At 40.7% G+C, this 12,130-nt stretch overlaps 1 protein-coding gene across 9 annotated transcripts in view; it reads right to left on the reverse strand.

Annotated features, from left to right (window-relative positions):
* Positions 1–12,130, reverse strand: part of INPP4B (inositol polyphosphate-4-phosphatase type II B) — a 339,117-nt gene that overhangs the window by 208,740 nt on the left and 118,247 nt on the right. For all 9 annotated transcript variants that reach the window (XM_069779819.1, XM_069779787.1, XM_069779811.1 and 6 more), the window contains one exon: positions 9,582–9,666. In XM_069779819.1, coding sequence (XP_069635920.1) covers positions 9,582–9,666 — 85 coding nt within the window. The remainder of the gene's footprint in view (positions 1–9,581; positions 9,667–12,130) is intronic.

Consider the following 12,130-nt stretch of genomic DNA (forward strand, 5'->3'; position numbering starts at 1 on the left):
CAGAAATGGATAGTGAAATGCAGTAGGAGTGGGCATAATCGACTTTATTCTGATCTAAGAGGTGCTAGTTTTAAGATCTGGAAATTCATTCTAAACTATCACTTCAGAACACTACAGTCTGCTATATTTAGGTCTTTGGAGTACTCTGACAGCGAAGTTAGATTCTGAAAAGCATATGAAAATACCTGAAAAATATTCTTCACTACAAACATAGAAAGTTTTATTCTGCAGATCCAACAGTTGGTGACTTATGTATTTCCTGTACTCTTTCAATGCATGTTTACATACAAGTTAACATACTAGAAGAAACACAAATGATGTCCAAAATGCACATTGGCAAAAATGTCTGTTACAATAAAGGAGCACACAGGTTTATTTATATAATAAAGATCATCATCTCTCTGCTCTTCTCTCCCAGATTGCTATGTTGACTATTACTTTAAATCAGCTGCATACAGTAAACACTAACAAGCTCAGACACTTAATTCCAAGTTTCAATAGGGAGACAAAACTTAGCTGAAATGAATCTTTCTGAAAATACAACTAACAGATCCACAAACGTAATTAAGGCCTCAAATGAGCGGCAGACATATCAGCAGAATTATATTTGTATTGAAACATCTTAAACGCAGGAGTATTTCACAGATGGACAAAAGTACTTTATACTTTACAGCTAAGGACTTACTGTAGAAAATACAAGTACACAAGCATCCTTTGTCATGCTGTTATTGCCGACATGAGTTACCACGAGTTAGTTTTGGAAAAAAATCCTGACCTTTTGAGGACATTTACTGTTGACTTCAACAAGACCCATGCTTGGTCTGGTGTGCATTCCTAGTTTTACTGTTATGATATAATTTTTGATTAAGAGGACATGTAAGATTTAAGAACATACAATACTAAGAAAATTTTCTATCTACTTGGGAATCTGCAATAGCAGAACAGTAATTTTCATCTTAGTGCTGGACATCCCCAGTGGGGTTTCAAGTTCAGTAGCATAAACCCAGGGAAGACATTCATGCAGTTAAACACAATGGTTTTCTTTGCAAAACAAACATTCAATTTACTAGCCCTAAATTCAAAGCAAAATGGTATATAGTTCTATCTTTATCTCTTTTTCTTCTTGAACTGAAGAAGGTCTACATAGCTACAAAAACCAACTTAGGTCCTTTTGATAGCTTGCATAAACTCAAAAAACAGAGAAAGAGGGAGAGATTCTGAGATCAGACACTGGGATACTGATTCTGTAACCTACAGTTTCCTGATACTGTTTGTCCTGACAATAGATTTGTATATACCTAATTAAAATCACTATCTATCTAAATCAACATTTTACAAAGCTTTGTCCTCAGCTTTTCCCAACGTATCTCATTTGTTTCCTGGAACCTAGCAGAGTGCTTAAAAGCAAAAGTACTGCTACTGTTTACCTTACTACAAGAACAAATCTAAAAACGTGTGAAGTCAGACATACTCTTCATATTTGCCATTAAACACTAGTCTGCAATTGCAATAAATAACCATCAAAATGTTTCTTCTTGTTTCTCCTACGCTGTTAGTTCAGTTTTGAACTTTCCAGTTGAAAATAAATTAACGGTAACAGCTACTAGCCTCAGGAGGCGGGAAAAAAGACCCAAAAAAAGGCCAAATATTACTAATTCCAATGCATGAAGTGGTCTCTAAATGTTAGCACTGACACTTCCATAATGCAACTGGCACTTGGATAATGCTGCAAAAACAAGCTAAGACCAAGGCATCACTGGTAAAATCTGTGGGAACAGATTCTGTGGCAGAGCGTTCTGTGTTTGCTCTACAGCAGGTAGGTGTAGCACTTGGGACTATACAGACTCACATCCACTTGGCCAGTAGTGTTGCTATACACGCATTTCGAAGGGAAGTTTTGCAGTCTAGAGACTGCCCAACTTCCACAAGTGTGTAAAACTGTGTTCAAACCCTTGACTTCCTGTCCCTTGACACATAAAGTGGGCAGAAATAGAGACGTCACTTACGATGACATTATGGAAAGCTAATGTGGTCCAGTGGCTATACTGCTTCAGGCACCTTCTGAAGTGGAGATACCTCACTAGCAGGTGCTTAGCGGCCCTTCCAGCAGCTTGCCCACCTTGCTTCTTTTCCTTATTTCAGTATCAGAGACTCAAATGGAGGCAAGAGCTGAGGAAGCAGATAGTGGAAAGCAAACGTGTGTGTTCATAGAGCCTTTTCTGATCAGGACTCTGTTCACCAACAACTCTTTTACTGAAGTGTGATCTCAACAAGACTTTCTCCCACAAAAGCCAGCATAGAAAGTTACAGTCCCATAGGACTTTTGCAGCTCAAAGAATTCAACCCCCTTGCTCAAACAGGAGTGCTATCAAATAAGGAAATAGCACAAAGAGAAGCTGAGATATCCCCAGTGGCACTGGAAAGCCTTTTCTACTCTAACCCAACTGTCTAAAGTCAGAAGTGTATTTTGGTGTTAGTTCCATCATCCTCAGATAACTTTTTTTGTTCCCATTGTTTTGTAGTAATACTTAAATTTCCCAAGTTTATCAATTTAAACAATAGCAATTGCCTCTTTACTCTGCAAGTACTTTGATATTTCAGTTGTTTTAAAAAATGAAAACAAATTTCTTATTAAAAATGTCTTAATGATGTCCCTCTTAATTTTTAAAGTGTATTTGATGGTAACTTTCATCATAATGTCTTACACAGAAACCTGGGTTTCTGTGAAGTCAGAAATAATTGAGTCACCAAAAAAAGCATAGGCAGTTATTGGACTTGACCCTTTATCTTTCAAAAGACTGCAGTTTAATGGAAAGGCTTTTAAAATATAAAATAATAAAACAAACACATTTCCAAGGGTAGGGGGAAAACACTTGGATTTTAAAGCTGTTTCATTTGTTATTAATTTTCTTTTTTTTCTTAAGAAGGCTTTATTGTTTTATTTTACTAGACATGTAAAAGTGACAGGAAGACTAATACTCTATGGCTTGCTTTTTTTTCATTAATGAGGGTTATAAGCATAAAATCATGTTGAATAGCGTAAAAAAGAAATTACTGGCAGGATTTAAATAAAAACATGTACAAAGCACATGGTCAATGTCCAGGACAACAGCCTCTCCTTTTCTAGAGGATCACTATTTTTCCTCCTATGCCAATATGCAAAGTAAGAGAGTTCAAAAAGGCTAAAAGGTTGTCTCTCTCTTTTCATACACACTAGCAAAAAGTAATTCTCAGTTGCTACCTCAGCAGTGGAAAACGGTTGAGAATATCAATGAGCCACTGCCACTCTAAAATATAAAGCACCATCACAGCTAACCACCATATGCTGTAACAAAAGTAGAATAGAAGCTTTGATACGTAAATTATATCCGCAGGATATTTCTAATACAGACATCAGAGGCTTTTAATTCACAAAGCTGCCTGAATTCTATATGCTGATGCATTTCATGTTCAAATTAGTAGTGATGAAATCATCCCATGGTTACTCATGATGCTATGTTAATCTTTCTTTGGAAGTTAAATTTTCAATTAAAGATATAGAATTTAATTAAAAATTTTATCTTCAGTGTTGTTTTTTTTCTTATTTTGCAATGCTGGAATAAACTTATATAAGTTACCATTATAATCTCCATTTAAGTCCCCACAGAAGCTCACAAAGAGCCTGAGGTATTTGAAATTAATACAGCGTGATATCCCAGGTTGACTACTGCAGTATAATACTTTGTTTCTTTCAATACCTGCAGGCTTCCACACACGCCACGTTGCTTCTCCCCTTTCATTAAATACCACACCTATGCTGTAAGCAAGGCAGGCCACACAAATATTTAAATACCACAACGGTGTCTCAAGATCACTGAACAGAAATACTGCAGCATTCACCAAAAGTACTAAGTGTGGCCTTTGCAAAGCAGTAGACTGCTTCTGCTGAGAGGAAGTACATCACATCAGTGGCTGGACCATCAGTCTACCTTAAAAAAGGCAGGATTCGGAGGTCTTGATTCTCTGTCTAGGTCTGCAAGAGTAACCTTAACATATACCTCAGTTATTTCACCTCTGAAACAGGGAGTGATACTGACCTGCCTTTCCAAGCCACTACTATTGAAGGAAACGAAAAGCTCCAAGTTATGGGGCTTATGCACTGCAAATGGCAAAAGGGAATGCTTGCCCTCTTAAGGGTATTCCTATATGCAGACCTTTTCTTTGCCTGATACACTGCAACGTTTTAGATGACTGTGGCCTTGCATCAAAAGCTCTGTCTTCTTCCTCTGTTCCCTCCTTTCCTCCTCCTGCCTCACTAGCCCTACCTGGATGTTAGAGCTCTTACCTCCCTAGCTCTCACTGTGGGACCACACACAGTAATGTACTTAATACAGTCTCTTAAAGGAATCTCTTTTCCTGAAAAAGAGAAGAGATTTACAGATGCAGAGAAGGCAGCCCTTGAATGCTGTCTCTCACATCTGATTTCATTTCATTGTGCCTGTAACTCTTGGGTTCAGTCCCAATTTTGTGTCTTACAACATGCGGAGGAAAGGAGGCAGGCAGAGTTCTTTGCTCTCACCCACATGAGGCTCTACACAACACAGTGGTCAACTTCAGATTGCTCTCGGGAGAAGTTCAAATATCTAGCCACACGGCTCTAATTGCCCTATTCCAGAGAAACTTAACAGTAATTGAAAACTGCCAACATTAACACAGCTTTTTGTTCCTGGTTGCCTCTTTCTGCATCTTCTGCTCAAAGACTGACACATCTGGAAGTGGACAAAACACTTAAAGAAAAACACGGGATGCAAATTAACCGTGGTGTGTTGACCTTGGCTGGCTAACAGCCACCCACCCAGCTGCTCGCTCACTCCCCCTCTTCAAGGGCTGGGGGAGAAAAGCAGCAGCAGCTCATGGGTTGAGATAAAGTCAGGGAGATCACTTAGCAATTACCATCATGGACAAACCAGACTCATCCTGTGGGACAAATAATTTAATTTATTGCAAATTGAAAGAGTGCTGACTAGGGAGAAACAAAGACCCTTTCCCCCCCCCATCCACTCCCCCCTTTTTCTCAGGCTCAACTTCACTTCTGACTCCTCTACCTTCCCCACATCCCAAGCGGCATGGTTATGGTCAATCTGTAACAGCTCCTCTCTGCTGTTCCTTCCTCCTCAACACTTTACCCCTGGCTGCAGCGTGGTCCCTCCACAGGCTGCAGGGAAATACCTGCTCCACTGGGGTCTCCCCAGGAGCTGCAGGGCGATCTCTGCTCAGGCGCCCAGATCACCTCTTCCTTGCCTCCATCTGCTCGCACTCTGGTGCTCGCAGGGCTGTTTCTCACACTTTTTTCCCCCTCACTCCTCACTGCTGGGCAGTGTTTTACACTTTCTGAAATACGCTTTCCTGAAGGTGCCAGCAGCAGGGCTGAGGGGCCGAGCTGTGCCCGGCGGTGGGTCGCTTGGAGCCGGCTGAGCCCAGCACCGGGCAGCCCCAGCCGTTCCTCACAGAGGCCGTCCTGCAGCCCCCTGTGCCAGCACCTGGGCACATAAACCCAGCAGAGTAACCACCTTTAACAGGGTTTCCAAGGTCCAGCAGAGATGCAGCTATTCTCTAAATAGCTACGATTATATATTTCTGTGACTGGGGAGGCTACAACGCCTGCCTGTATTGTACAAGGTGCAAGCTTAGATGGCGCGAACAAGGTGGTTGTTCCTGAGGAGAATCCAAGGCAAGGCAGTTAACATTGCATTGTTCAAACATTTCACTGCACAGCAGCTGTTTCCAGGTTTAAGATCTTTTCAGACAAAAGGGTTGAAATGCTCTCTGTATCACACCTTCCAGGATTTCAGGAATGAATCACACTCGTGTGAACTGCCACATTCAATCTGATCCATCTCACACCAGTGTCTGATCTGTTCCGCTAATAGTTCATGTTATGAGGGCATGCAAGCAACCAGCCACATACAGAATGATAGTTCACCTAACAATTCCTTCTGTTGCCTTTCACGGTCCGCTTAGAAACCTTTTGAGCTAGGCTGCTTTGGGAGCACTGCACTTGAAGCACTGACAGGATTATCTTCTGCAACTGCCTGACCTCTTCTGTACTCCCCTCGTGTTTCAGTGCCCACACTACCCTGAGGCAATGATCAGCTCCACAATATCACTAGATGTTGCATGAAAACATCCTTGTTTTTCCCTTCCATGTTTACTCCACTGCCCTTTATTACTTTCTCTTCATAGATATTCCCAGTTAGTCTCCATTTCTTATTCACGTCTCCTAGGATTCAGCCCACCACTCAGAGAAAGATGGAGACAACTGGCCAAAAGCTCACTCCAAAAACCCTCCTCATGGTTCCAAGTTGAACCCCTAGCTGATTTTCTTCATCTTGCAGCCTGCAAGATGACAAAAATGTCCCTTCCCAGCCACACCACAAGTCAAATCTCACAGATCAACTCTGCCTCCTTCCTTGGAGCTTCTGCTGTGTTCTGGCAGAGCTCTCCTCCCTCTCTTCCACAAGGAATTTGACATTGTGAGCAGGTATGCCCTTCCAACCTGCTTCCACCTGAATCCTTTAAAGGCCCAGATAAACATTTTAGAGCTTTTTTTGGCTCCCAATGGCCAATAGATATATTCTTGTGACAACGCAGCTAGATTTTCATGATCGAAGCCCCCATTGACAAAGATCTCTCTTCTTAGTTCCCGAGTTTTGCTTTTTTCCTGTTTTGTCTTCTGAATTTTGTTCTCCCCTACAGTACATGGATTATTATTTCACTTCTTTTGGTATTTTATCCTCACTCAGTAGATGCTGTAAGATCTTCATTTGTCTTCGGTTTTGTTCTAATACCTCATAGTAGTCTGGCTTTCTTTTTCTTTTCCCATCCAACTGTTATGGTTTAAGCCCAGCCGGCAACAAAGCACCACAAGGCCGCCTGCTCACTCCTCCTCCCTGGTGGGATGGGCAGGACAAAATATAAAGAAAAGCTTGTGGTTTGAGACAAGGACAGAGAGGGATCACTCACCAATTATGGTCATGGGGAAAAAAAAAAAAAAAAAAAAGACTCAACTTGGGGAAAAACAAAAACAATTTAATTTACTACAAATCAAATCAAAACAGGATAATGAAAAGTAAAACTAAATCTTAAAACACTTCCTCCTCCACTCCTCCCTTCTTCCTGGGCTCAACTCCAGTCCCAGTTTTCTCTGCCTCTTCCCCCCAACAGCGCAGGGGGACAGGGAATGGGGGTTGGGGTCAGTTCCTCACACCTTGTCTCTGCCACTCCTTCCTCCTCAAGGGGAGGACTCCTCACTCCTCCCCTGCTCCAGCGTGGGGTCCCTCCTACAGGCTGCAGCTCTTCATGAACTGCTCCCAGCATGGGTCCTTTCCACAGGCTGCAGTCCTTCAGGCACAGACTGCTCCAGCACGGGCTTTCCTGCGGAGTCACGGCCATCTTGGGGGGCATCCCCCTGCTCCAGTGTGGGCACCTCCCTGGGCTGCAGGTGGGAATCTGCTCCCCTGCTCCTCTCCATGGGCTGAGGGGAGGAACAGCTGGAGGGGCATCCCCTCCCCCAGTGCACCTCCTCCCCCTCCTTCACTGACCTTGCTGTCTGCAGAGGGGTTCCTCTCACATTCCACTCACCCCTTTTTTGCTGCAGGTTTCCCTTCTCAAATCTGTTATCCCAGAGACACTATCACCATCGCTGACTGGGCCAGCCTTGGCCAGGGGCGGGTCTGACTTGGAGCTGGGGAAGGTTCTAGCAGCTTCTCACAGGAGCTACCCCTGCGGCCCCTCCCCCTCTACCAAAACCCCGCCACACAAACCCAATACACCAACAAATCATCAGGACAAAGCCAGGCTGTTGTCCTTGTTCTCTGGCACAGGAAACTGCCAAGTTTGAAATCCATTTCTCCTCTACCTATCTGTCTCTTCTTCCATCTTCTGTTGTATTCCTTTGGTCGTGCCCCAGGCACTCATCATCATTTGTTGGCTCTGCATACCTAGAGTCTTCTGTACTGTTTCATCTTTTCTCCTTTAATATATTTTTAGAGGCTGGTCAGAATGCCACCCTTACCTCTAACCACACTACTGACCCTCAAAAACTTTGTTTTGAAAAATCTGTCTCTCAGCTAGCAATTTCTGTTCCTAACTATGCAAGCGTATTTCTTTCTCCACACATTAACAGCCTCTTTCTCTCCACAGGCAGCCTGAAGTGCTTACTCAGTATTCATTGTTGTCTACTTCCCCAGCTTTTGGACTTAAAACCTGCCAGTCTCACTGCCACAGAAACTGTCCTGCTTGCAGTCTTCAAAGCTAATTGAAAGAGTCCTGTCAGCGATTACAATTGTATTCTTGGTTCAGTTCAGTTGCATTATGTCCAAGCATTGTAAAAGAAGTGCCAGAAGGAAACTGAGAGGACTGTATACTCAAACTGTAACATCACCACCTCATAAAGCTGATGATTCCAATCAATGAATTAGACTCAATAAGAACATAATTAGAAAAGTCTCAATGTGAGAGTCAACGGTAATCATTCAGCTGTTATAGTTAGGAAAAGCAATGCTTCCAAATCCAAAAATAAGTCCTTTTTGATGCAGTGCCTCAACATCAGGCACAAGACATAAAATTTAATTCCACTACTAAAGATGCAGGATTTGAGCTATTCCCCAGAATACCACCCAGAAAAGGATAAAACCCACAATGAATACATTTTAAGTCACTACCTTCTCAAATGTGAACAAACACTAACAATCATTTCAGCAGCTGAGGACAGAAGTTAGTATAATTAATACAACATTTCCCTTGAAGTGGACTGGAGATTTTGGTGAGTATAGAAAAAAGAAGGTAGGATCTTCTACTAGACGTAAAGCTGACCATCAAGCCCACAAATACAGCATAACCTTTTTTCCCCTGTAGCTAGTTTTAGTAGCCTACCAAAACTGCTCTTAGACCATTACAGCTAACAGAAAATGGCAAATTGATCTAAGGACTTCAAAAATCTGCAGTGGTATCAGAAAGAATCCACATCACAAAAAATTTCTAACACAATGGCTATTTGAGTTGTTCCTACAGAGGAAACTCTATGTCAGCATTTTCTCCAAATAAAATCTTTCCACTAAAATAATGATTCTGATTTCTATGCAATAACTGATTTTTTTCTACTGGTTTTAACAATTTTATAAATGAAGAATCGATAGGAGGTGACTAAAACAGGAAACCCCTCATTTAATAGGGAGGTTGGCAATGATTAATCATTCAAGAATAAGATGAATTGGCTATGCAACAACACAAAACCCATATTGTACAAAATACCTAACAAAACAGAACCTTAAACTTCTATTTATTGTCAGAGGAAGAAGATGACATATGACTTTCACTTGATTTTAGAATAAGTAAAACAACAGCTTTTAGGATTTTCTTTTTAGGCATGAATTCAGAGACAAGCAGTATTTAGATGTATGCATGTAACAGACAACAGGATGTATTTTTAGCTAAGTTTTTAGCAAAGTTTCAATGCCTGGGTGGTTGGGGGGTTTTGTTGTCATTTTTATTGACAGAAATAAAAAATTCACACTGAACACACTGAGCTATGTCTTACTTACTGAGAACTATTGAAACATCTGTTTTACTCCTGAACTCCACAATCCAGCAGCGCTCCAGGATTACCACTTCCAAGGCTTCAGAACTCTGTGAGACATAAAGATGACAAAACATGAGGATCTGGAACCTGACTGGGAAGTCCTTCTGTTTGGCTGTTCACAGCCAACGCAACATGTAGATATAGAGACAACAAAGCATAATAGTCACTAGGCAGATGGATACAAACATTCTTTAATTACAGATCTGTGACATCCTACTTCAGCTCAATGAGCTGTAATGGGAATAAACTGTTAGAAAAGACCACACAGGAAACTAAGTAAAAAAGGAACTCAGTAGTTAGGGTTTTTTCATATTGCAGGTATTCAAAAGTTTAGGTGCCACCTCATTCTTAAGCAAACCAGGCAAGCCCAGCTCATTCCACCTTCCATATTTACTAATAAGGCTGAATCAAATGTCAGATTCTATTCAAGAGTAGGATACTTTCAAGCGAACAAAATAACATGCAATCTTACAGGAGGCATTTCTCTTCAATTTTTATTTAAAAGGGATTTCTTTATCATCACTTGAAACTTTGAACGTTGTCTCTGGCTATGCAATTCAAATGACATTAAGTGATATGGACATATTGCAGAGTGCAATATGATACAAATTACCACTATCATTTTTTGTGAGCGCTCTGCAGAGAAGATGCAGACTCTTCTTCTAGTTTAGTAAGTGTGACTCATTTTTCAGAAGAGTGAAGCTATCAATCACTCCCTCAGAATTAATCTTTTTTCCCTTAAAACTTCTATTATCCATTTTTTATCCTTAACATCTATCTGGTAACAAATAACCCTTAGAACATGCACCCATACACTTCCTCATTGCAGGTTCCCAACATGAATGTTGCAGAGCTCATTCTCTACTTCAGTGATATTCTGCACGGATTAATGTAAATTCTTATTTCAACATTCCTTCCTCCAGTACTTCTTTATTCCAAGCGATCCTAAAAATGAAAACTTCTTCATATTGTAAACCAGTTTTATCAAAAGCCTGAACTTTAGTTCCACATAGTTGACACTTAATGAATAACTTCATTAAAATGTTCATATTTATAACACCTGCTTAATATACACAAGTTTTCTTGTCTATCTCTTTCTCTGCATTTATACCACGTTATTTAGTCTGCCAGAATCAGACTCAAAACTTTTTGCCAAGACTTTCATGTTCGCTTTTAAATGGATGGCTTGATCCTGCATTTTCTCACAAAAAGACCCTTTACTTACCTGGTAATACCATTGTCTTTCATGAGTACAAAAGTGAAAATTTAATACAGTAAGACTGTAAGACTACAGTAAGACTGAAGAGTAACAAACAGGTAACGTTTCAGAAAGTCTAACAAGGATTTCCTTGAGAAAGTCTATATTTAGTCCCTCCTTCCCACCTTTTACAACTTATCAAATGAATACTCCAAACACAGTTATCAAAGCACAAACCAAAATCCAAAGGTGACAGAAGGTTAAAATAAAACAGAGGAGCAGGGAAAAAAGCACATGATGTTATACTGAAATATGCCTGAAGTCAAGAATGAAGGTTTAATAGACTAAGAAAAAGCAACCAGACTTCTCTAGAAACCACTTGTACATTGACCTCTTTGAAATATTATTCAGTGTGGGCTGGTCTAAAAGGGACGTATTGTCCTGTAGACTGAAAAGCAGCTAATTGATGGTTTAAAAAAAAGGGAAAGTAGTGAAAAAGCACAGTGAGTTTTGGGAGATATGCAAGTGCTACATTGGGAGCTTTTTTCTTTATAGAATCCAACAAGTCGAGCATACATGGTAACCCAGAGGCAATTCTCAGGTGCTATCGAGTGAGGGTCTCTTTGAGGTTCTACCAGGTAAAGTAAAATAGAAGTTTTTATAAGCAACAGCTAAAGTCAGCTTGCGAACATAGGCAATAATAGTTCAAAAAACAAACAGCAGACTAATTAGGAAGAGTTCTCCACCGCAATGATGCTGATAACTATTTTGATTCTTTAGATTTTGAAGTTAGATATCAACACCAATATAGTCTCCCAGATAACCCTCACTTGAAAAGTGAACAAGTGCAACCTGATTCCTTCAAGAGCTGGCAATCTTTCAGAAAAGATATGATCAAATGAAGGGGTTTATTTCAGAAGTTAACAAAGGTCTGAGACAATTTAACACTCAGCTCTGAGTACATGAAAGACTCCCATCCAGCCTCCGTCCAAAAAATAGTCAATCAATTCCAACAACTTTTCCTCTTTTCGTCCCTACAGAAAATAGTTCCTCTGCTGATATTCATGCCCCACAGACGAAACATGCAAATGTGACAACTCCCTAGATTTAAGATTTCCTCCAAAACATACATCTGCAGTAAGGGGAAGCCTGTCAGTATATAAAGAGAAGCAACACCCTGTTGCATGGCTTTCAGACAAGTCAGGTATTCAGAAAGACGAGGAGTGAAGAATCACAGCTTCCATGTACTTTGCTATAGTTGCCAAGACTTAAAGGCTTGGCATTTGGATTTTTATATGAAAGCCATACGTATA

The sequence above is a fragment of the Haliaeetus albicilla genome, chromosome 1 (assembly GCF_947461875.1).
Source record: "Haliaeetus albicilla chromosome 1, bHalAlb1.1, whole genome shotgun sequence".
NCBI lineage: Eukaryota > Metazoa > Chordata > Aves > Accipitriformes > Accipitridae > Haliaeetus > Haliaeetus albicilla.